The sequence below is a fragment of the Rhopalosiphum padi genome, chromosome 1, assembly GCF_020882245.1.
Source record: "Rhopalosiphum padi isolate XX-2018 chromosome 1, ASM2088224v1, whole genome shotgun sequence".
Taxonomy (NCBI): domain Eukaryota; kingdom Metazoa; phylum Arthropoda; class Insecta; order Hemiptera; family Aphididae; genus Rhopalosiphum; species Rhopalosiphum padi.
Genome location: NC_083597.1, coordinates 45903821 through 45930903, shown reverse-complemented (window position 1 = coordinate 45930903; position 27083 = coordinate 45903821). Strand labels below are relative to the sequence as shown.

General features: G+C 26.7%; 1 protein-coding gene across 3 annotated transcripts; it reads left to right on the top strand.

Annotated features, from left to right (window-relative positions):
- Positions 1 to 4526: 4526 nt before the first annotated feature.
- Positions 4527 to 26152, top strand: LOC132917293 (uncharacterized). 3 transcript variants are annotated; one of them, XM_060977971.1, is made up of 11 exons: positions 4527 to 4669; positions 17220 to 17287; positions 17366 to 17429; positions 17528 to 17620; positions 17999 to 18501; positions 19361 to 19537; positions 19643 to 19786; positions 21293 to 21556; positions 22088 to 22180; positions 23277 to 23472; positions 25544 to 26152. In XM_060977971.1, the coding sequence occupies exons 2-11, from the start codon at positions 17234 to 17236 to the stop codon at positions 25675 to 25677; spliced, it is 1722 nt and encodes a 573-aa protein (XP_060833954.1). In that variant the 5' UTR covers positions 4527 to 4669; positions 17220 to 17233; the 3' UTR covers positions 25678 to 26152. The 3 variants fall into 3 exon arrangements, with proteins under 3 accessions (XP_060833954.1, XP_060833953.1, XP_060833952.1); XM_060977970.1 differs by having other exon boundaries at positions 17525 to 17620; XM_060977969.1 differs by having other exon boundaries at positions 17510 to 17620.
- The last annotated feature ends 931 nt before the right edge of the window (positions 26153 to 27083 follow it).

The following is a 27083-nucleotide window of genomic DNA, read 5'->3' as shown; positions in this document are numbered from 1 at the left end:
CAAGAATAACGACTTTTGTTACAATATTTTATATACTCAAACAACTTTTGTTAAATGTAATTTCAATTAAATTAAGAACATCTCTACAAAGATATAAATATTAAACGATTTAAATATAAGCGTTTAAAGAAACACTTTTTAAATTTAAAAACTCCTTTAGTTTAATACTCATAAAATGCTTGTACATTTATTACACAATTCGAGGAAATTTGCATTTTTTGTTTTTGAAGTGACGATAATTTTTTAAAAAACTGTTAAAACGATCTTTAGTTGTCCACTGAAATCATACTTCGAATGCGATAACAATCGCTTTCTATTTAATATGTAAATATTGTAAATACGAGGAAATACGCCCATACAGTTCGTCAACTCAATGGTGCAAAATACTCGTACAATTTGTATTATTATCATAATAATTACAATTCAATATTAATAAATATTATATTTTTATTTAATATAATTCAATTAATTTATTTTATTTTACTATTAATATCTAAATACAATGCTATAATAGTTGAGCATATAAAATCTATATTCAGTTAAATAAAAGAGAATGACAGGTTTTATAAAATTTTATAAATTTCATTTATTTTTAAGTTTTATTTATTTGTATAGTCTTTTATAAAAAAGCTTTGAAAAATAAAATATTTTTAGAAGAAATTTGAAGTAAAACGTTCAGATAAAATTTAAATTCCTTAAAATTTTCAAAAATATACTGAGCATAACTACAATTGTGTAATAGTGTAAAATATATTACGAAATGCACCACTATTCTAGGTGAACATTCAATAACTTAAAATGTAAAAAAATAGAAGCTAGGAACTATCATTAATACGTCTTATGCACTCATAACCTGAAATAAGCTAGATACAGAGAAACTATTAAAAAGCACTTAATACATTTTTAATTACCTATGTTTTGTTTAAAAAAATTCAACTGCTGGTAGGTACCGCAATTTATATCAGGTATTTTACATACAAAGTAATACCGTGTGATACATCAAAAGTAATATAAAACATTTTAATCTACTTTTTAATGGTTTGGAATTTCGGCTACTTATTATGTAATACTGATTTATACTACAACAATTAATACTTATGTCTATAAAATGTATAATATAAATAATACAAATCATAGTTTTATTGTAATTTTTTATAAAGTACTCTAACAAAAATGTTGATACAACTATGAACTAAACCAATTAAGTATTCTCTTCTTATTTTTCCATAAAATTGCAAATTTTGAAGAAAAAATATAAATACGCCAACCATCTGACTGTTTTAGAACTTCGTAGAATAAAACTATTAAAATATAAATACATTTATAATATTGTACAATACCTAGGTATACACTATGACTATTGACTATACAATACTATGAGTACCATACTAGTTTAGACGCTGAACTGGAAATGACTCCCCGTTGATTTTTATATAATCATATTGTAGAACTGTAGTTTTAGTTGGTATACCTCAACTAAAAGTAAAATACTACGTTTACTACCTATTCAAATATTTCCAACTAAACAGACTTTCATATTATTTTCTTGTTGTATTGTTCAACCAGAAGTAATAGATTTGTCAAAAGGTATTTCAATTTTTATTTGGATTTGAACAGCTGTTAAAAATAATTATCTAGGGTTAATAATCGTCATAAAAAAATACAAATATTTTAGACTTTTATCGAAGCAATGAATATATCAGTTATACGATGAACGTTTTGGAGCAGTAAATATACTAAATACTTCCATCCTAGACTTTAAGGGTGGTTTATTGTTGAAATTTAAATCTAATTTTTACTTTAAGAAATAAAAAGTAAAATATTCTCAATAATTTTTTTAAATTATTATCATTTTAATAAAAATAAAAAAAAAAAAAAAATATTAATGTCATACCATTTTTTGCTAAATGTATTTTGTTATTTTGTTTTAATTCAAAAATTAATTACCGTAAATACTTTAGACATTTTCAACAAATATTTGTATTAAGTATTAACATTTAAAAAGGTTGAAAATGTTATACAAGGTTTCTTTTAAATTATTTATATAAATTTTTAAATAAAAAACAAAATTTCATCAACACAATTTGTTTTATTAAATTTACGATATTGGAATTCAAGTTCAAATTATTAAAAATATTGGATATTTAAATTAAATTTTTTTCTCAATTGGAATATATTAAATATATTATCAGATATATATTATATACATTATTTTTTATTTATTTTTAATATTTATTATTTTTACTATAAATTATATTAACCATAGAAACTTGACATTGTTCACTATTATGGAATTTTAATTTTTATCACTTTATATTATACACAATGATATTTTCATAATATTTAAAGTAAGGTTAAATTATTTCTACCTAATCTATACGCTCCATTTTACGGTACGTCGGTATTGATTTATATTTTATAAGTTATATGCAATATTTTTGACAAAAATTAATTTATCATTATACCGAAACTTCGATACACTCAAAAAATTAAAATTATACAGTAGAAGCCAATTCCCAGCAGTTTTTTTTTTTGAAATTGATAACCAAGTTTTTATACCCAAACCGATAACGTCCACGAATAAAATTGATTTTTATTTCCTGCATATTATTTAATAGATATTTAAAATGCATAGTATATTATTTAAAGACTATAATATATCCCGTGATCCATGCATTAGACGTGTACCCATCGTATTATAAAAATATTGTTACTTTGACCTTTTGAGAGGAAGTATGTTTTGAAGTGAAAACAATTTTATAAAAATGATGTGTAATAATATTATAATTGTATAATAATTAATTTTGTAAGATAAAATTGGTCCATTCGGTATAACTTTCATTTCATTACTATAATGTTTATTCCTATTGGATAATCTTTTCGAACTCTAGTTTCTCACAGTCGTCTCATTTTATTTACGAAGTTTCATTGCAACATGAAATTTCATAATTTAATTTCCAGAAGTATATAATATATATTATATGTATGGTTTAATCTAGATTATTGTAACATATTCATATATAAAAAAAAATAAATATTTTAGGGGATTAACTAAAATGTGAATAGGTATACATACAGTTATACAACTATATACTTTTTACATCCAAAAATAAATTTAGGATAGGTATAATTTAATTTCAATTATTCAATTATAATCAATTATTTAATAAATTGTTATTACCGACCATTTTCTTCGAAATATGATGCACCGAGTATAATAGCTAGTATAAAATTAGTAATTATGCTGATAATAACTACATTGTACAATTAATATACAAGATTTCAATAAACTAAAAAGATATTTCAATAGATAATATCAATAGTTTATAATATATATTTTCTGATATATTTTATATCGTCAAAATTTATAGGGTTATCAAGATTAAAATATATTATCTACCGATTTTAGAGGTAAAAAAATCATAAGAAAATAGCCAAAATAATAAAAAAAATATAGCGAGAAAAAGACAGTTCATCCAATAATAATTATTAGGAATACTCTAAACATAATATAATATATAAATGCAATGGTACTTTTAAAATAACAATGGTATTTATATAATCAATATATGCTATCTGTAATATTTTACCAAAACTCATTATTTTAAACGAAGCATATTTGTCTGCAACTTTGATATTCGTATAATTGTTTTCATATCATTGTCAGATACCTGTTTATTTTTTGCTTCGTATGTACATAATGTTTGGAATTCAACGATGTGCTTATTTATTTTTTTTAACTAATTTAATAAACGTCAAATAAATATAATTTAAACGAAATAAAAATACTGTAAATGATGTTAACATTATTTTATAAATGTAAAATATGTGAAAATACACCCACGATTCATGAAATCGATGTCAATTAATGTTTATAAGTTTATAACGTTTAATATACTCGTAAAGTGTACCTATAATATTATGATAATATTACCATGTATAATTTTTTGATAAATTGATTTTCATCCTAAGTTTGTCTCGAAAACAATGGTTTAGATATTTGATTATATTTTAATCTCGTTATACGTATTACCTATGCATAATATCTAGTATCTACACATTATCAAAATCAAAATTATTTGATCTATAGATTTCTATAGGAATAACACCAATATTTTGTTTTTTATGAGAATCTATAGTGTTTTGGTAATAATATGCTTTATAGGGACTTAATAAAATTTGTTTGTATTATTTTACTTGATATATGACGACGAATCGCGATTGATATTTGTCCCTGCTCATAAGAACTTATTGTTCATTATAAATTATTAACATTAAAATTAAATTTAAAAAAAAATGTTAATTATTGTTATGTATTATTATTTATTTAACTGGTTGTAAAACCCACACAATATACCTACTGTACCTAGCAATGACAGTGGATAAAAGGTTTAACAACTATTTGCTTTTCGTATATTATGTAGAGAAATACTTGAAAAATGAAAGTCCTTATACCACTCCACTAAAAACATATCTTAAGAGATGGCTATATAAAAGCAGACGTCTGCGAATTGGATCCTACCAATTGTGAAGGTGAATGCAAAGGAGAACATTGTTTTTCAACAATAATATTGTGTTTAAAAACTTATTTTTGAATTTATTTAACCATTTTTAAATAGTGTTTGTGCTTGTCAGAATCACAGTTACTTCTAACAGTTTCTAAACTAAGGTAAGTTAGAAATTTTAAAAAAAAATTTCAAACGACATTTTTATTAAAACCACATCACACGAGAAACGATATTATATTTAAAAAAAATAATTAGTCGATTGTCGATTGTATTACTTGGCACTTAAATTTTGAATATCACACTCAATCAAACACGTATATCGGGGTGAATATAAATAATTACAAGGTTCATATTATAAATTATTGCTTTAGTAAAAATAACCTAAGTATTAGATTCTCAATATTATATCAAAATAATTGTGTTATAGGGATGATTTTTTTTTTGCACAATTGCAAAACAATCAAAATTATTACTTGGCTATAATGTGAAACGTGCTATACATTGCTAGCCAATCAAAGAATTTTTTACACAACTATAGGTAGTGTATAAGTATTAAGATAGAAATCCAATATTTTATATTATATTAAGTTTGTGCAGAGCGAAACATCTATAATATATTTCACTGGAACTTAAATTTACATCGTTGAGTATATATACTTAGAAAGTATTTTCTTTACTTAAAAACAAAAACTATAACGTGTAGGTGTGAAATAATATCTTCTAGTAAATATTAGATATTTCTGAAAATAAAAAATGTAACACACATTCCTATACATTATTAAACATTTAAATACAAATATTTGACAATACTCCTTTCAATAACTTATTCTTATTTTAATTTCTTAAAGTAGTTACTCTGAACAATTTAAATTTATGATAATAATGTTGTAATTAATTTAAATATTTTTTCTTTAGCCTCGTCTAACATTTTAAATTTAAGCATTATGTTCTAAAATAAAATTCCCCTTTTAAAATTGGCAGATTTTGAGACTTGAACTTTACAATACCAAAGTATTTATTTTTTTGATGGTCGTCAAAAACCAAAAAAAAGTTTTGTAGATATCTATAGTATGTACCTGCCGTAATATTATTATTAAAAATGAATATTGTATTTATGCAAAATTATTTTTTTACAATCTCGAAATGATTTAAGAAATCAACGAAATATAAGAACAAATTAAACCAATTAATCATTTTTGGATAAACTCAATTTTACTCATAATAGGATTTTTAATACTGTAATTTTCTATTGTCACATTGAAATTGAAAACAATAAAATATATAATTATTTTATGCACGGGATAGGTTATACAATTTTTTTCTAATATAATAAATATTAATAATATTATTCTGTTTTATTAACTGATTTATGATAATACAATATAAAATAAAATTAACATTTAAATTTAGATATTCTAATTCTTAAATATTGTTTTGGTATTTATACGATCAAAATTAAGAAAAAAAATTCTAAATTCAGTGTTTTATAACATATACGTGTATATTCTTTATTCCAAATTCAAACTTTAAATTCTTCCTATTATTATTTAAAATAGTTAATTTTATTTATTAATCGTATTATATGTATATATAGATACAAAATTATAAAATCGATTGACTAAAGAAATTTTTTTTTATTAATTATTAACAATAACAAGGATAAACTAAGTTTTAAGTCAATTAAAATACCACATTACATCGAACCTTTTTAATAAAATATAATATGATAAATTGAATAGTCCTGTCATAACATTTTAACTTTATGAAAACAAATTATTTCACTCAAATATAATTTTTAATATGCGATTTTAATTGAGGTAAACTTTACAAAATCCATCAGTAAATTAAGTAAAATATATAGATATTAAGTTTAAAAAAATAATGATAAATATTTACGATGTATAATTATTTATAATTATTATTAACATACCTCAAATGCACAGGGTTATTATCAATTGATTTTTAGTTAGTGAGTTTAAGACAGCCAGTTAGGTTTTAGTGTTTTACAACAATAATTATTTTGACAATAATGGTGATTAAAATTTTTATCAAAAAATTGCTTAATCACATACTTCTATAACTATTTATGTAATCAAAACTATAGAAAAATTAATGTTATATGAATTAAAATTAATTCTAATAATTGGCTCAAATACAAATTTCTTTAGATTGAATCCAAGTGTTTTTTTTTTTTACTAATGTACCTAATTTATTTCTTATTTATAATTATCATGATGTATTTATATCAATAACCCTAAATTAATGAATAGAATATACATATAAAAATATTTAGATTATTTTGCAAATTTCAATAATACATTTATTTAATATTTATAAAATAATATTTATTATTTTATTTGTTATCAATAATGAATAAATTAACATATTTAAACTTTAATAATTGTATAATATTATGTTATGTATAGTAAGTAACAATACTACTATGAACTGTGGTTGAATTAAATTCGTTATGTTTATAACAAAACAAATACGTAATTTAATAAATTATGCGTTATATAAATCAATATATAAGTTATAAATATTAAAATATACCTTTCGATTTTAAATCAATAACAATTATTATAGTCTGTTAATGTTATTATTATGTTTTTGTTGTATGTTTTTATTTCATTTATTTTTTTTTTAGAAAAAGACTGAGTTTTTATAGTATTTATTTAGAGCTAAAAAAACGCAAGCATAATTTTATAAATTTATAGACATTATTTTTTTATTCAACCTTGATTGCTTTTCTTAAATTACGTAGACTCGTTAAAACTAGATAATGAATGAAAATAATAATAATAATAATAATAACAAATAATATTTATACAACTCTGTCTAACATTAATGTTATTATTTAATGGTAAATCATTTTTAAATTACGTAGGTATTCTTCTTGTTTAAATGTTCAATTGTGTATTAAGGTACTAATGCTGAGTTGCATAAAAAAAATGATTCATTAAAATGTAATGGTACAATTATGGACAACTATTTAATGTTTAAGTACTCACTATTGATTCATTAAATGTTTAATGATTGATTACATAACCCAGCATAATTCAAAAACAATTAAATGTTCTAAAATTTGAGAATTTATTAAGAACAACTTTTAAAATCATTCGAATATTTTTCTAAATATCCATACAGTAGGTATTGTAGTTATAAATATTAAATAACTTAATTAAGGCTATATATTAAAGTGTTTAACTGCACATAACGTATTCACTTGTAAATTATAATCAAATAAAAACGTTATCATATTATATATTATATTATATAATATAGTTAGCTATAATACTCACTTTTGATAAAGACTCACAGAATGTGCAGGAAAACGTACCATAGAATTTTCATTTATTTTCTTATCTACTCATATTTTTTTTCAAAACGCTTATAATGATTTTTCTTACAGGCTATGTCTATATTGTAAGTGGAAATTCCTTTTAAGGGTTTGTTTTGTACCTTTTTCTGGAAGGTTCGATTTAGCTTCATCTCGATTCAATTAAAAACAATTTTGATAAACTGACCTATTTTCGATATCTGGCGCACAATTTTGTGTAGCTTTTATTGTGTCTTAGTGCAATAATTCAACCATTTGTATATTAAATAGAATAATAGATAAATTATCAATCTATAAAAATAGCCAAATCTTAAACTTTTCCTTACGAATTATACTTATAAATGATTCATGTTTCCATTAAAGTATAGGTTATCTAATAATTTTAAAATACCGTTCGAAAACAATGATTGACCATTATTTTATTTTCAAAAACATCGCTCGTTACGTCAAAATATGAATATTTATTAATTTTCGTATAATAACATTACGTTCATACCTCGAAGCGCGTTACGAATTTATTGCAATAAGAAGTCACGCGCCTTCTAAAACGCAAGCACTTCGGCGTTTGTGTCTACAACTTTGATATTCTCTTACTTTTACCGTCGTGAACAGAAACGTTCTCGATTATTGGTTTTAATAAAAATGTTTTTCCATTGTTTCCTGCGTACGGAGACTGCAGCTGAGACCACGATATTAAGTAAAACATTACAATAAAACTATTACATCGTTATGTGAACGGAGCACGATATTAATATTTTACATTATTATCGTTAACAAGTCTACAATGGCGGCTGATGATTTTACGCCGATCGATGAGAGAAAATCGCGTTTTTTGACATCTTCCGTGATAATAACGCTGCGCCCCGCAGCACACGAACCATATTGCCGCTCACTTATCATCGAGTCGTGCGCAGTAGTAGTGTGGTAGTAGACTTTCCCCCCGACAAGATGTCGGCATAAAAGTTCGACAAGTGTTTCAAAGGATCGGATCAACGACGACACTGCAGAAAATAAGCCCATCGAAATCGCCGTGAGATATTCCGCGCCCGCGCACGACTTGCCGTGCCATCGTCGACGGGTTTAATTCCGCGTTGCATTTAATAGCCGAATCATCGATCGATCGATCGGTTTTCCAATAAATTATTCTCGGACCACTACTGCAGGCTGTGCACAAAGGTGGATACGGCGGTAAATCGTAAATTGTCGAGTATGTCGTCCCGCATAATACGATTGTATCCACAGGTCTTGATGTGAGTCGTCACTCATCGTCGACCTTGATATGCGCGCGACCTAACCGCTGAAAACACTGCACACTCATCGATCTCGTATGATCCTTATATAGGTAATAATAGTTAAAATAATTATAATATTAATAAAACGATTCAACGCATAAGACGGTTTATAGAGCGTACAACAATATACATAGTTACTGTTCTCCCGAATGGTTTCGCGTGTTTGCCGCGAGCAAACATTGTCTCGGCAAATTTTCCGAAAAACGCGTCGCTCATCGCTCATCCATTCGTATGCAAATCCGACAAAAATAGCCGGATCACGATCACCCGAAAATTAAACACTCCGAGCTGATGACAAATCAAAAAGGAGAAATATGACTATAATATGCGCACACACCACAACCGCTACGTATAATATAATATTATGTGTATTGTGTATATATGTAATATTATATATTATAAGTGTACCTATACACTTACCTCGTAATATAATAAATAAGCTACTCGAGTGTGAAGTTCTTTACCGTCGTCGGTCGGCCGGAAATCAAAACGTTACGAAATAACCATCATCGCGACGTAATTGGTCCCGGTGGATCGTGATAATCCGCGAAGACACTTTCACGGAACGACGACGAATGACCTTTGCCGAGGGGGGTAGGAGAGAGGGTCAAGTGACTTATGCATTTTCACTTTTTCCTTTGCTTTACTTCCCCGCGCGCAACAAAAACAAACGCGCCGCTATACGAAATGTACATTGTACATATACGGCAAAACAGTATAATGTGAAGTTTATTTATATAATTTATTATGTACGTATGTATAATATACACACGAATATGCAATTGTGTGTTTTTCCGTGCGAGATTACATTTTAATAATATTTGCATAATAAAAAAAACGGATAATTTCGTCCGTGTATTATTTAAATAGTCATAATATGTAAAAATCTTCTGAAACGAAACAAATATTTTCGATGCACACTGTCGGCTATAGTTGTCTATTAACCTTATTGAAGGTATGTTATAATCATTTTACGTATTATTGTATTTATATTATCGATGTACAAGTTGTACACGTTTATATAGTACGGTTGTTTGATTACTGCAGAGTTATTTTTTTGATTATAAAATCAATGTTTCATTTAATTTGATGTTTTTACGATACGATCGCATTGATATAGATGCGCCTCCATAAACTTATCTAATTTTTTTTTTTTTTTGATAAATCGTTTTTCCAAAGTATTTGATTGTTTAGGACACTTAGGACACGCCGATATAATAATAATCTTATACGCATTGTACAGTGTACACATATTATATCCACAAAAAAAATTACTGTTGTAAGAGTTTTTGAGGAATTGTTTTTATTTTGAAAGTAATTTTACGGTTTGGTATTTCTGTAGACTATAGCTGGAGCAAACGAATCAAGTTTACGATCGGGTGCATTAGCCATTAGTGTTCTATAGGTATAATATAAGCACCTGCAGTATTATTTTGTATACTTTTCCTGCAGTGTATTATAGTTATGCGCGCACATCTTGCCAAAACATCTCATTAATTTACATAATATTTATAAAAGATATAATAATATAGCGTCTCTTAATTTAGGGATTTCATATTATTAGCTGCGGTGTAAATGTATTCTTGCAGGGGAAATGTTGGTATAATTCTCACAGCCGAATTATGAAAAGCAAATTATGAAACGTGTTGCATTTTATTATTTAAATGACCTACAAACAAAATTATAATTTCAAGACTATAGTAAACATTGTAAATGTGATGCGCAAGTCGAATGGTTTTAAGTATTATTCATAAACACATTAGGAAATAAATTCTCATATCATTGCAAACGTAATTTTGGATTTATTACACTAAATAAATAGATAATATTTCATAATAATATACTTTTACTTAATGTATAATAATATAAAAAAACATTACAAACATAAAATAATTTAAATTTTACACATAAAATTATTAAATTTTTAAAAATTAATTACATATTTAATTCCATGTGCTATTTTTATATAATAAAACATCAAAATAATGCTTAAACTTTTTCAAGTATTTTAAAAATACATTACTTTAATAAAATTAATTATTTTACAATATAAGTTTAAAAATATATTTTAAAATATTATCTAATAGGCCATTGGGGAGTAGATTTTAATGTTTCGAAAAAAAAAAATACCTTTATAAATATAATTTATAAAACACTAATAATATAACATAACTTAAAAGAATGACCTACCTCCGTATTATGTAATAAAATCTAAAAACAATAAAACAATTTTTTTTTTCAATAGCTTATACTAATTTTTATTGAACTTCATCCACTTTTATAAAACGAAATATGTACTAAAAAAATAAAATAAATGCTAATAAAATTTAATTTTTAATTTTGAAATTATTTGATATGTGAAATGATTTTGTACTTGAAAAGCAATGTCTTGGAACATTTAGAAAAATACGATTTGCTTATCCCTATCATGTTAATGACTTTTGTATTATAAATCAATAATAAAAATATAAAATATGTTTTAAAGTTTATATTAAATGAGGTAGTATGTCAATATTGAATATTTTAAACGTACAATACAAAATAAATGCTTCTATTAAATTTATTTATTATTTTACATTTACATTTCTCTGGAATCGGCTTTATAATTTCGTAGAAATTTTAAATTAACTTTAATCTTGATTAAAATAAAAAAAAATTTTTATACGTCAAAGCATAAAGCTCTCAAAATAAATTCACATCTATGAAAACGATTCATGGTAACTTGAACTTCGAGAAAAATAGAATTATTGAGAATTTCTTTTGGATAAACAAAAAATATTTACATACTCATAATTCTATAGAAGTTATTTTTGAGATGACGAAAATATCGTGTTGAAAATATTCGGATGGTATAAATAAAAATAAACATGTATTTTATTCTTCTGGGTTCTCTTGATTTTTTGCAGCAACAAAAATCTGTTTAAACTTTATTATAACGTTTATTGTGCACTGAGAATGTGACACTCGTTTTTCTTGGTACGCGTTTATTACAAGAATATCTGTAAAAGTACCTACTACCCACCTACAGTATTTATTATACGTAGCCACGTAGGTAGAGCTATTATTATTATTATTATTTATAATCCAAGACTGTCTTGCATAGCAGCGGCACGTGTTATTTTGAAAAATGAAAATATACTGCTCTAATTCACTGGCATTTTTAATCGTTGCGTATGTGGTAGGTACGATAGAAGAAATAATGATAAAAAAAAAACCCCGTTAGGAAACGCTTTTGGGTTTTCTGACCACTCGGTTCGTTTCTCACAGCGAAAACGCAAAAGGGGCATGCACGCGATAAAAACTAATTTATTCGGTCAAGATCAGCCCCTCGTTTATTTGTTTGGTAAATACATAACGCGCAAGTACCTACTCTGAACTCGAACGATGGTAGTTTATATTTCGTCACGTCGCGACGCATAATATTCGGCATATTATTATAATATACTAATAACGAATTCCGCGTTTAACGGCCAACTGTTGTGTGTGTGTGTGCGCTCGCTCGCGGACGTGTATTATATAGTTAAATAACTTGTTACACGGGCGCGATTGCTAAATATTGTTGTTCTGAAAATTTTCCATGTACGAAAAACGTAAGACGAAAACACGAGAAATTAAAAATAGGTTTATTAAATAACAATAAACCAGAGTGTCCAGTAATTAAATGGCTTTACACCGTACGCAAAAATACGTCTCACGGTTTTTCACCCCTCCTTTCTTATAAATACGGTGTTACATTACGTTATGCGGTAGAATTAGTCGAATGAAAAATAGGTACGCACTATTGTAATATTATATGTATATAGGTGTCTTGTTTAATTATAAATTATAGTGATTCTACGAAAATGCAAGTGATATAACGAGTAAATTATATCACATCTATATACATTACGATTACACATTTACACCCACATAAATTATTTCAACTGTAGTATACACGTTGTTGTTGTTATTATTATTATTATTATTATCATTATACACAATGTACGTGTGAATGGTGTGTACTTCGTAAAATGTATACAGGTAACATTAAAATTTCGTCAAACACGATGAATGTTACACTGCCGTGGATCGACGAAAGAACTTATAATATTCCTATGACTTCCTTACATTGTTAAAATAATATAACTGTATAATAGTTATGACAAAATATAAGCTTCGAAAATATTTAATACACTTCGCTATAGTGGAGATAGCAACAATTTTAGAACTGCATGAATTACAACAATTTGTTTTATTATATTTTGCTACATGATGCCAAGAATATTCTTTTATAACTGAAATTGTGTGAAATTAATTTTTTATTTACATTTTCTAATGTTTTATTTATTCTTGATTGTAGTGGAATCTTTTATGATAATTTATGAATAAAATTGTCTTTCAAAAATTTAATATTCTTCATCAATCGTAGTATAATTTTTATCATTATGCGTCTAGAAATAAAGTGTATTAACCTTGAACCAATACTCGGTAAATATAAACATTAGAGAATATACAATATATGTAAAATACTTATATTATTATACTAATAGTTAAATAAATTATATTGAAGTATTTTACATTTTAGAAATTTTATTTTACATAGTAACTATTTAAAAATATATTTCTTGAAGTATATTTATAGAATCTAGCTAGCATCTTTTAAAAAATGTTTATATATTTTATCTAGAGGTAAACATTGACGTATCTTGTGACTTAACATGTCGAGGTACTTTTATCAGATATCTTGATCATCGCCGAACATGCCATATGGCGTATACAATTATTATAGTAAATACTTTAAAATGTACGACTACGAGTACCTACTATTTTTTTTTTTTTATTTATTAAAATCTAACAATAATCGTACATCAAAATATATTTTTAAAATAGTTTAGGCCTTAAGTTTTGCAATTTATGTACCTATATCAATTGCAAATATACAATCGTAATTATTCATTGTTAAATATAGTTAATAATTATATTATAATATATTATACCTAAAAAAAAATATTGGCAATTAAAATAATTACTTATAATAAGTCATCACTATAATATAATTATATAATTTAATAATACAAATTTACCAACAACAAATTATTATCCTAATTTCAAATATTTTTTCTTGCGGTGTTTTAATATAATCAATGTATTATAATCCATCATATTTATGACAGCAAATTTCCATCGTCTCCGTGGCTTTTTTCTAAATATTAAATAAAACAATTAATTATATCAATATACATATCAATATTTTATTTTTAGAACGCCGAATGTACATTGTTATTTTTCAATAAATCTTTTGGAAAATGAAAAGAGCTAAATAGCTATTTAAAAATTATTATAAATAAAAAATATATTATTACCTATTATTATATAATGTAAATATGTATATGATAATGTTCAATATATTATACTAACGGAATTCTATAATTAATTTTAAAATATAAATATTGAACGCATTTCCTATTTATTTATCGTGTATAATTATTAGTGATATAGTTACGATGTTAAAATATATGACATATCTATTTATGTATTCTAAACATATATAATATTATATATATATATATTTATACATAATGTATAATAATGAACAATATCGAAAGATTATGTATATATAATTATAGTATATGATAATGTTTTTGAAAATTTACTTTAAAACGAATGTTAGCACAGGTAAAATGCACTCGTTTTAGTATTTTACATATATCACACATAAGCATAATATCGTGTTTATTAAATTAATAAAAATACCGCGAGAACGGGGAATGGGCTTTTAGGGTTTTTTCTAGACTGAACGCATACAGAGGTTGAATAATAATGTACTTTTTTTATCGGCATAACTGCGTTGGTATAATTTGCATTGGTATCTCCCGAGAGAAATACCAAGCCACAATGTATACTGTTTATATAATATAAGCCTAGAAGAAATAAAATTAAGTTGAAATGCTAATGAATGACCTCACGATAGAGAAAGAGTACTGCTAATAACGGTGGTTATTCGTATTACAATGATGATACCGAACGCAAAGAATATTCCTCATCTTAGAAAAAAAAAATGATGTAATGAGTCTCCTTCTGATAATGATCTGCAATCACGTGCAGGGTTTTTTAACATTCCTTTCTGTGTTCGTTATATTTTTATACCAAAAACCGTCGTAAAATAATCAAATAATAATAATCTCCTCGGGATATATAAGTTTTTATTTCTAAAGGTTCTTGTGGCAGTATTATGAAACGATGTTTAATAATTGATGTAATCCAATTAAATCAAATAATTAATTTAGTATCTTAAATATAAGCATAAATATTAGATATATTTTTTCATACAAATATTTCATAATTGAATATAAAATGTTTTTAATTAAATATTTTGAATAATTTACATAATTACTTAATATAAAATTCAACATTTATTTAGTTTTAAACTCAATCTTAATTTAATTCAACCCATTATAAAACATGACTAATATAATAAAAAATAAAAATAATTAGTCGATTTAGGATAACATTTTTATATTTAAAGAAAATTATTATTAAAGTTTACGAATTAATTCTACACATCTTGTTGAATATTTAAAAATAAGACAATATATTGGAAACGTATAATTTATAGATGTCACCAAGTCTCCAAAATTTAAAAAAGTACCGAGTTTTATATTTAATCACTTGTTTTTAAATACTATTTAATTCACTAAACTTTTATGAAACCAAAAATTAAACTATATAAGGTAGTACGTGATAGATTTATTTTTTGCTAAAAAATTTATTCATAAACTAAAAATAAATAAATATTTCCTAACAAGTAATAATGCTCTAACAGTCGACTTTAGTAAATGCTATATTATAGTAAAAAGTTGTATTTATAACTTATTAAGAATTAATGCCTAAGTTACCTACGTAGTATCCAATAAAAAGTAAATAAATTACTTTCAACTATAAATTCGTTTAAGTTTTGTTTGTATTCAAATAAAAATACTTCATACTTGTTTAATGACTATACTATAATTAAAACTTATACAATTAAATATAAACATTTTAAGTACAACTTAGTAACCATAAAATAAAACTATTATTTCATTTAAAATATCTAAAAACATTATTATTATTATTATTATTATTATTGTTGTTGTAAACAGTAGGTAAAGTTATTCCAAACAAATCAATATCAAACTATATATTATTACTCAAGTCTAAAATAAAATTAATGTTACAACTTATAATAAATATTATTGTATTTTAATTCTGGTATTTAAAACAACAAACTAAACAAATATAAAGTTTCGTACAAATAATATGTATGACATATTATAATAAATACCTACATATTGATTTTATGTATAATTTAATTATTTTAATGCAAATCGAATCTCGATTAACTTGTAAGAATAGTAGATAAGCAAATATAGTTTTATACTTGATAAATATGGTTTCAAATTTACGATTGGTGGTTATAGTTAATAAATGATGGTTATTGATATCGAATCACCGGTATAAGATTTTTATTTGAATGTATTAAAAAATTATTGTAAATATCTACACTTTCTTTGTTAGATGTGAAAAAAAAACGAATACTTTAGAAACTTTCGTACGTATCTATAATTAACAATGTAGAATCTCGCACTGTGGTATTTATGGTAAATATTCATCAAATTATCATTATTCCTCGGGTGTCTACAATACATCGGCTCCCACGGGCTCGTAACCCATTCTCTTTCTTTCAAATTCCAATTTATTTTCTAATAATAATCTTGTTATTATACTATGTTACTATTATAATAAGATAATATATTATTGGCGTAAGTCTCGTTTTAAATATTTTTCGTTAAAAAAAGTATTGAACCACGTAATTTTTTCGACTATTAATCTTTGAAAAACGAATTCTTAAAAAAACCCCAGGTGAAAGGAGTACAGATAATCCATCAAATTCAAATAAAAACGTCGGTAACTCGAGTTCCCACTCTAACCACCTGAAAATTCGATCTATATTATATTATTGAAAACTATTTCTACATGTTAATGTATATATATATATCTATATTCTATACACATAAAGATCATTAATTCATATATATATATATATATTATGTATCTTTATAGATCAATCTCTCACGATGACCCGTCATTGGGCGACGAACTTGTTAATCATTGCACAGATATGCAACGCAGTAAGAGAAACCGAGTGACAACACTTAAAATAATAATAGCTAACATTATTACCATAATATAACGTAATTGTCTTTCAGGTATTGGGCGTGGAGTATGATCGAGCTCTATTCGTCAAATCCGATGACATACGAAAAGCAAGAGGTAAACACTGACAAAGTGGAAAGTGCAATGGGCATACTGCCCATTATTAATATATTTTATTTGACTTGTCTAAATTTCAGAAATACATACGAAAGTAGCTCAAATAGCTCCAAATTCTATGGATCAGACGGTGGACCATATACTCACATGGTTACAGACAAGATATCAAAATCAACAAAACCAGCGTTCAGGTAATATCATTTATTCATATTTTATAAATTATTGAATTACCATATAAAAGAATTAAATGGACTGCCGTCTTGGCATTATATAATATATTATATACACGTAAAGAATGTGAACAATTCGTATTAAATTATCCATCTCTAATCCTATGTATTATTATGGTCTGAACGAATTTTATATTGAAATTCATAAGACAATCAGTTACCTATCGTTCGATCTACACGATTATTATTATATCGTAATCATACGTTCATCGATTTACGATATTTTACTTGACCGTACAAATGTATCGTTTTATACGACACTTAAAAGTTAATATGTTTTATACAATACTATACCAACTAAGTGAAGTGTCATCATAACAAATTTATTACGTATTTTAGCTCGCCAGGACAACAACGAACAGCGTCCTCGCCCGTTCGTGGTCTCTCCCGGTCAATCGGACTACCGGGGTTATCTACCTCCGCAACCACCACCCCAACCGGAGTTCATTATACCGACGACCTCATCGCAATACCAGCCCGCCGGCACTCCACCCGCGACCTCAAACCCATTTTTCATTTCTGAACCCAGTCAGACGCCACCACCCCCACTATCTTCGGAAAATACGCCGCTACAGTCTCTAGCACCGGTTGAGGAATCACTACCCTCATTGTCACCAGACGTCTCACCACAAACTCCAGGATTCGTGGACGTGCCGACCAGTTTTCAAGCCACTAATCCACCACTGCGACCACAATTTCAAAATCCACAAAGCTTCCAACTCAACACCAACGATATTTCACATCCACCACACATACACGAGATGAACGTGCAGTGTTCGAAAGACATGATGACCATCAACGTCGAGTTCAATAGACCGTACGATGGCGTTGTTTACTCAAAGGTTAATATGATTAATTATTATTCTATGTAGGTGTATCAAAATCGCGTTATAAGATTTAATCATCATAAGAAAACTACGTTTCTTCGGGATATACACATTTTAAAGTCATCCTTGAAATCCAACGACATGAAAGTTTCCTATCCCTTTTTCCAGCCAGTTTTTGAAAATGTGAGAAATTAATATCCTTACGTCAATATGATAGAAAATTATTAATAATTTGCTTGTTATTGGCGATATATATTTTCTTTTTCGCTCAAATAGTAATAAGTACATCGTTTATTTTTAGCTTATGGCTGACTTATGAGCTTTCTATGACGTGTCTGAGTACCTCTAGACAATAAAAAAATATGTACTTATATTTTGAATTTTTTACATTCATAATAAGTGAAAATTATTTTACTTTTATTTAAAACTAAAATGTTTAAATTAAATTTTTTTTTATTAAAATGTCTATTTGCTTCTACTGACTTAATAATAAATATTATTTATAGCAATTATTTAAGCTATTTCCATCATCGATATAATTAAGGTTTTTTCATCAAAAAATATTTGCGAATTTCTATTGTATACGATTAATAATAACAACAGTTTTTATTTTCTATGTACAAATGCACACCATTCCGAAAAATCTGCCACAGGCTAGTGGCTGCTGTGCTGGCAGAATAATGATTATTATTTATTGTATAATGTATAGGATCCGTGCATAGCGTCCGGTGGGTCGTTGGGCGCACGCAAATTCCTAGTAAATCCCCATTTACCCGCCCGCGTGAAATACCGAACGCTTTAACATGTCATTATTATATTATATTCGGTCTCTGCTGAGTGCTGATAAACACATAATAATTATTGTTCCGCGCAGGGGTTCTACAACACACCGGAGTGCAGATATGTGAACCCGAATTCCGGCCAAACGAAGTATTCGTTCAAAGTGATGTTGAACTCTTGTGGGACACGTTTCGTCGATGATTTCTCTTCGGGCAAACAGGCATACTTGGAGAACGTATTGGTCATACAAAACGAACCGGGAATACAAGAAGTAAGTCTCGACCATCGCGCTTTTCGTACAGTATTATGTATATAGTGTATACATAATTTATGTATATAAATTATTGTACACTCGTAATCATGAAAATTCGTTTAGGTCTGGGACGTCATACGTAGTGTCAGATGTCTGTGGGAAGGCAATTTGAACAAAGCTCTGTCCATCGCGTTGAATATCGGTATGTTGAACCAGGAAGTGGTGACATTCAGTGGAGATACGGCGACTGCCCGACTCGATATCCAAGTAATAACAACGATATTATTGTTTTAGTCGTATTTTTAAATAACAAAAAATATATATATATATACTAACACCTGACTAACAAAAGCCAAACAATTTATTGTGTTCCCCAAACGAAATATTTTTAGATAAATAATGTGCTTTTCATTAAATGCTTACACAACGAGCAGGTGTAAATCTGTTGTGTTAAATTAAATAATTAAATCAATGGGATGATAATAATACTTATGTTTATAATAACTTAAAAACACTGTCGGTTATTCTTTATTATAAGATACTTGGTGAAATTGTAAAAATAAAATTTAATTTAAACAGAAAAACCGTTAAAAAATTTAACACGTAATTAATTTTTGAGCAAAAATAATATTAAACTTTAATGGATTGAAATATACATAAAATTATACGTCAAGCCACCGTTTGTACATTATTATTATGTTATATTTTAATAATTAATTCAAACTTTATCACGGTAGCTTTTATTATTATTTTGAAGCTCGTTTCAATCAAATACTTAACTCCTACGCGTTTTAATAAATTTAACCAAATCATTATAAATAATATATTTTTTACAGCACACTACCTAAATATAAATTATTGTATTATCTATTTAAAAATTTATGTTCGATTTTCGTTGTGAAAGTGCCGTACAATGAATTTTACAATACAATTACATAGTACATTTATAATACAGTTTCCCGGTGGGTACCTATATTATGTATGATGTATTTGGAAACAGAGTAGGACATTACTTGTAAATAATATTGGTATGATAGAAAGTACTGTCTAAAAAGTATTAAGAAAACATTAAGTAGTTGAAAAAAACCAATTACAAAAAGACTATGCTTGTACTTACAAAAATAAACATAATTTATATTTTTATTAATACAATCGTTTAATCTTTCGTTTAAATCGTCGACATATTATGTAGTATAACTGCCTAATAATAGTAATGAGTAAACCAATAAGAAAAATATGAAAATGCAAAATGATTTAAAAACATTTGTGAGAGTTAAATTATTACCTACTTAATGTAGATTTTATTAAACACAAACTAATTTAGGTACCTAGTGGATATTATTATACATCATAATAGTCTGTGCAACATTAAAACGCAGACTCTATAATATGAAATAGGTACTGTTACTATAAAAATGAATTATGATTATCAAATTATGTTATTATTAAAATAATAATAAAAATTATTATTATTATTTTATTATATTTATTTTTTTAATACTTTGATTCAAATATTAAGAATATATATATATAGTTGCAGTATACTTTTTTTCTATATGCTTTTTACTGTTTTTAGCCATTACTTTTTATATCAATATACTTTTTTTATGATTGCTTTTTTTCTAAATTCCTTTAGTAAGTACTATAATATTTGCGCAAAATACTATATAGTATTACTATAGTTTAACTATGCCCTTATTTTATTATTTATTTGGTTTTTTTTTTTTTTAACTTTTTCTTTACTAACACCATTTACGACGGGTGTGCTTGCAGGCGGGCAAAGGACCATTCGCTCCGATCGCTAACGGTCTGGTAAAAATCGGCGAGACCATGACGTTGGTCGTGACGGTCGATGGTGACCCCGGATTTAACGTCTTAGTGAGAGAATGCGTGGCCCGTGACAACAACCCCGAGTCGGGCAATCAACTGCAGCTGACTGACGCTCAAGGATGCGTGGCGAAACCCAAACTTTTCGGTAGCTTCCAGACAACGACGAACCCGGCTACCGGGTCGTTGATAGCCTACGCATACTTCCAAGTACGTATCTATATAATGTATAGTAAGTGTGAATTGTATTGTACCGCTCTAAGTTATTGAATAATATATTATACTTTGTATTCGTTCGACAATCTAGAAAGAGATGCTATGAATAGTATATAAGCATAAAATCTTTCAATTTTTTGATATTTTTTAGAACAATAAAATAATGCCTGAAAACTTTTATTAATGTAAAATGTTAATTTATAATGTATTTTAGTTTGTAGTATTAATTGCACTATTGCGCATCTATATACTGATTATATAATGATTATAGTGTACAAGATATATATTCCATGTATAATATTGTAGATTGCCATTAAAAAATTACCCGTGAAAAATAAAATTTTCCATACTAGGTACTTAAATTATATTTTATCGATTTCTAACCATTAAAAAACCATACGTTCAACAACTTGACATCGTCCTGCCACTATATGTCGACACCGATGATAGATAATATATTGATATCGATATAACTTGCGAGTTATGTATAGTTTGTCGAATAATATTATTATTAATAATTTATAGGCGTTCAAATTTCCGGACGTCATGGACCTGTTGATCGAGTGCAACGTCGAGCTGTGCAAATTCAACTGTCAGCCGTGTTCAGATCCGAATCAAGTACGTATAATAGATGCATAATATGTAATACAATAATGATAATTTCGATAATGCACAAGTTCAACGATAAATTTAATATTATAATACGTCTTGTCGATGTTGTTGAAGTAGCGAAAGTAATCTGTCAAGTTATAATAATACGACCATTAACATTTATCAAGCTCAATATTTCGAACGCGATTTGCTTAATAAACAGTTCTGTAGTGTGTTGAACAATCGACGTTTAGAATGGCTTTTGAATCTTTGATGGCTTTTTTACGTGTCCGATATAACACATATAGGTAGATTGGGTTGTCGAAAGGTGTGTGTGTTCAGTGTTCCCTATTATAATAATATTATGTATGATATCGCACAACGACCGCCGTAGAAATGCGCTGAGAAAATAAATCCAACGAAACCGCGTGTAAAGATCGGAATATTATATATATATATTATGCATTGTACCCGTGTATAGAATCACCGGATAAACGCTCACCTGTCTGCCATACGTATACGTTGTAATTATATATCGTGCGGTGCGATATACGCAATTGCATAGTATTATAGACAAGTAGGTACCTACCAGATCGTATAAACTGTAATTTACATAATTATAACCTATACCTATACATAATTATATATACTTATTATACTGGCGGCGCAGATGTCCACCGGAGACTTTTGCCGGTCGTTTCGGCGATTCCGCGGAAGATTGAAAATTATTTGAAACCGACCGCGTGTAAAACGCGCAACGTATCAATAAGGCATCGTTATTATAATATTATACATTGCATAACACTAATCGCCGGGAATCGAGAGATAATGTGCTGGTTATGTTTTGTTTTTGTTTTTTCGCCAATTTCTCCGTTCTCCCTCGAAATCGGTATTTTATTATTATTATTTTTTTTTTTTTTTTAATTATCATTATCATTCACAGTCTGTTAAATAATTTTTCATACACACTATAATACACCTATTTATAAACAACACTGGACGGCTGCAGTAAGCCGCACGACCGACCGGCCGGCCGGCTGGCTGGGCTTTCACTCGCGTGGATGTCACAGGTCACGATCACGCGCATATAGTAATAATAATAACAACAATAATTGTTCCGCAGAAAATCGATCCCGGTCGTAAAAGACGAGACGTGCACAATATTGCGACGAACAATACGATCAATACGTTCGACGACAGTGCGGATTCCATGATGTTAGTCGGCCGCGTACACGTATACTCGCCCGACGACCTGCTGGCCGACAATTTCAATCAGACCGCCACCGACGTGCTGGATCCGCTACAGGCGTTCACGACGGGTAATATAACAAAACGACCACTATACGATAATGATAATGACGATGACGATGATAATAATAATAATAATAATAATATTGACAATACATATATTAATATAGTACAATAGCCATATCACAGGTACCCAGGTATAGTATGTGATATTAATTATTCTGTCATTAAACGCAGCAATTAAAAAATTGTCGTCCTTTGCGCGCCTAAACGTCCAAATCGGTTTATTTTCATATAGCGCGGTAGATTATACAATAATATCGTGTTCTATCGTATTGTATAATATTATGTGTGTAATCGTAACTATTATATATACGCGCCCAAGTAGAGATGGTCGACGACAAAATTAATATTGTTCCGAGAAGAATGAATATAATATAACTGCAACGAAATAAAATATATATTTATATATTTTTTTTAATTAAAACAATTTCGTGGTGTTATTAATATAACATGGTTAGCAGCATTTTGATATTTTTTGGTGTACCATAACAACGTAAACGACTCTTTGACAAAGCGCATCGTTCTATAGTCAATAGAACATTTTTTTTTATCGTAACTAAAAATATGAATTAGCTTTCATATTATAATATATGACATTAACATAAATAAAATAGGCACATTGATTTAACATTTGTATTTTATATTATAATAACGTATATGAATTGCATCTATAAAACTTCCGCATACAATTTGATACGTATATAGCACTTTCAACATCTGTTAACTAAACCATCCTGGCGACCGTAGACACATGTAATGATGTAAAAGTACCTATAGTAATTATTATGGCACCTATAGTTGATAAAATCACGGAGCAAATAAATCATTAAACTTTAGCGTCGTCGTTCGGTACTTCCAAAGAGGGATAACCTTTGTTGCTGCAAGGAAGTGTTATGCTGTGTTCAAAGTTGAAAGTGTTATCTATAATTTATAAGACGTAACATATCGTACTGTGTTATTAATAAACTACTCGCCACCAACGCAATCACTAATTTAAAAGATCTAGACGATTTCAACTGATCACTTGAAAACTCTGCAGATGTAGCCACGGGAAAATAGTTAAAACATGAAACTGCATTCACAAATAAGTCAATAACAAACAGTAAATAAACTTCTTTAATAATATAATATTTAATATTATTTTTTTTTCTTAAAAATGTATTTATTTAATGATAAGTGATATTTATTGAAAAACCATTATTAAATATTGCCCATTATCAAGTAGGCGTTAATGTTCTATTTACAAAACCAACAGTATTAACTTTCACTTTAAATTTGATTAAAACACAAAATAATATACTACGCAAATCTGTAAAGAAGATAATGACTTATAAAGTGAATTTTTATTTATGACTTAATATAGGAAGTGCGCAATTGGTTTTTTTCACTCCCGTCAAATTAATATTATCGTTAAAATTAATTAATTATGTAAAATTTTAATTTTTATGCGTGAGTATACGTATAAAGATAAACACCTATAGATATTTCCTATGAGTGTTATGCTATTTATAATATAATTCAAATTATAATATTATACAGCTGATATACTCATACCTGATACTTGTTGATAAAATAAGAAAGTATTTTTTTTTTTTTTTTTGAAGTGTTACATCTTCTTTAAAATATATTTTCAACTCAGTTTTACACTGTAAACTACCATAAGCTCTTGACGTAACATTTTTTTTTCCTTTTTAATACTCACTTTACTGTTTAATATAGGGTTAGGATAAACGCGAAATCATAATATTATTATGCAATTCTAACTATCGAACTATAGTAACTACACTAAAGCCAAATACCTTAGGTTTTTTTCTCTTTAAATCATAATAATATTAATAATAATAACAGCTTTGCTATAGGTATACGTTAACAGTTTTAATTTTATATACAGTTTAGGTATATCATTAGTTTTTATCTCATTGTTCTATAATATAATAATATTTTAGTACTTAGTTTTATATAACATTTTCGCAGTATAATAACGATTACACACAATTGTACATCGTAAAACGATGTATTATGATGATTATTATATTTTTATGTAAAATAAATTAATTGTCAATTGCCTTCTGTTTGCAGGCGACAGAACTTTGTGCATCTCATCAAAAAAGTTTTACATGACGTATTCGTTTATGGTCGCAGTGACATTAATATCGAGTGCAATGAGCATGATCCTGTGGATTCGATTACAACGTAAAATCTATAAAGATTAAATAGTCACTATAAATAAAGAAAATATGTTTGAATTACTTTTTTCGGCATTGAATTTTAATTTTTTACTCGAAAAATATGCGTGAACGTACAGAAAACAGTTTTCAGTTGTTTTTTTATATTAGTTATAATCGATAAATTAAGATAGTTATTAAAAAAGCATATTATAGACATTTAAGTGTATAATGTATTTATATATTTTATAAATGGAATATGTGCTATTTTTTTACAATTTTTTTACTTTTTTTACAATAAATAGAACGTTTTATATATTTGTAAATTATATTACATTAGAATATTATTATCTAAACTATACACTTAGCACTTAATTTCTAATTTTTAATTATAGTATAAACTATATAGATGTTATGAGATGTATATAATATGAAGAATTTTTGTATGTGTAATGTGTATGAATTTTATAATAAACCCACATTTTAAATAATAAAATTGTTACATAAACTAATTCAAGGTACATTGTTTTTATTAAGTGTTTAATGCACAATAATATTTGTGTATATGATGAAGTTTAATTATAGTTATAGTTATAGTTTATGATAGTTATTAGTTTGTTTAGTAAAACGGAACAGTTCCTTTATATAAATATTCATAACAGTGTAATAATTCAAACACAATAGTAAGTCTATTGAATTCTTCAAATGCAACACGTCGTAAAATTATGCGTATAGTGTATAGTATATAGTGTATACTGAATATTGTATATATTGCACATAGAGTGGTCATGCTATAAAGAAGAAGGGGTTTATTATTGGATAGTGTCGAAGAGTTCAAATTAAAATATTTTAAATGTTTTTTGTTATTAATTAATTAATTTAAATAATAAATAATAATTTTTGTCCATCTTAAACATCTCATGAAAATGAGTTGAATAAAATCCCCCAAATGTCATACTTTTAAAAACAGTTTATGTCAATCATGGCATTCAATATGCAAATCAATATTTAGATTGAATATTTTGGAGTTCTTGAAGTTTTGGAGTTCTATCTACCAATTTAAATTAAAGGAATGTTATTACGTGTAGCGTAAATCAATTACCAATTAAATAAATCAATTTTAATTTGACATTTGTCTTTGTCTTTCTTTTAAATTATTCAACGCACATTGAAATATTTAAAAATATTTCAAAGAATCTTCAACCAATTAATATTGGTTTGTCATGTGTCATGCCCTATATGCTATAATTATATTTTATTAAAAAATCAAAAAAATCAACTGAACTGTTTTTTTTAATAAAGGCCAAATAATAAATGTTGCGAATGCATTTTCTCGTGAAGAAATTAAAATTAAATATCGACATATTTTTCCTGATGAATAGCCTATAGTGGTAAATTAGTTATATTTATCCTAATAAGGTTTGAAAATTAAGAACGTGACATATTTTATTCTT

What these genes read in the sequence shown, in the direction of transcription:
- LOC132917293 (XM_060977969.1), top strand. Translation starts at nt 17,234, where the DNA reads ATGACCCGTCATTGGGCGACGAACTTGTTAATCATTGCACAGATATGC. An exon ending in TTGCACAGATATGCAACGCA is followed by an intron (nt 17,288 to 17,365) that starts GTAAGAGAAACC and finishes ATTGTCTTTCAG; the next exon opens with GTATTGGGCGTGGAGTATGA. An exon ending in CGTGTTCAGATCCGAATCAA is followed by an intron (nt 22,181 to 23,276) that starts GTACGTATAATA and finishes ATTGTTCCGCAG; the next exon opens with AAAATCGATCCCGGTCGTAA.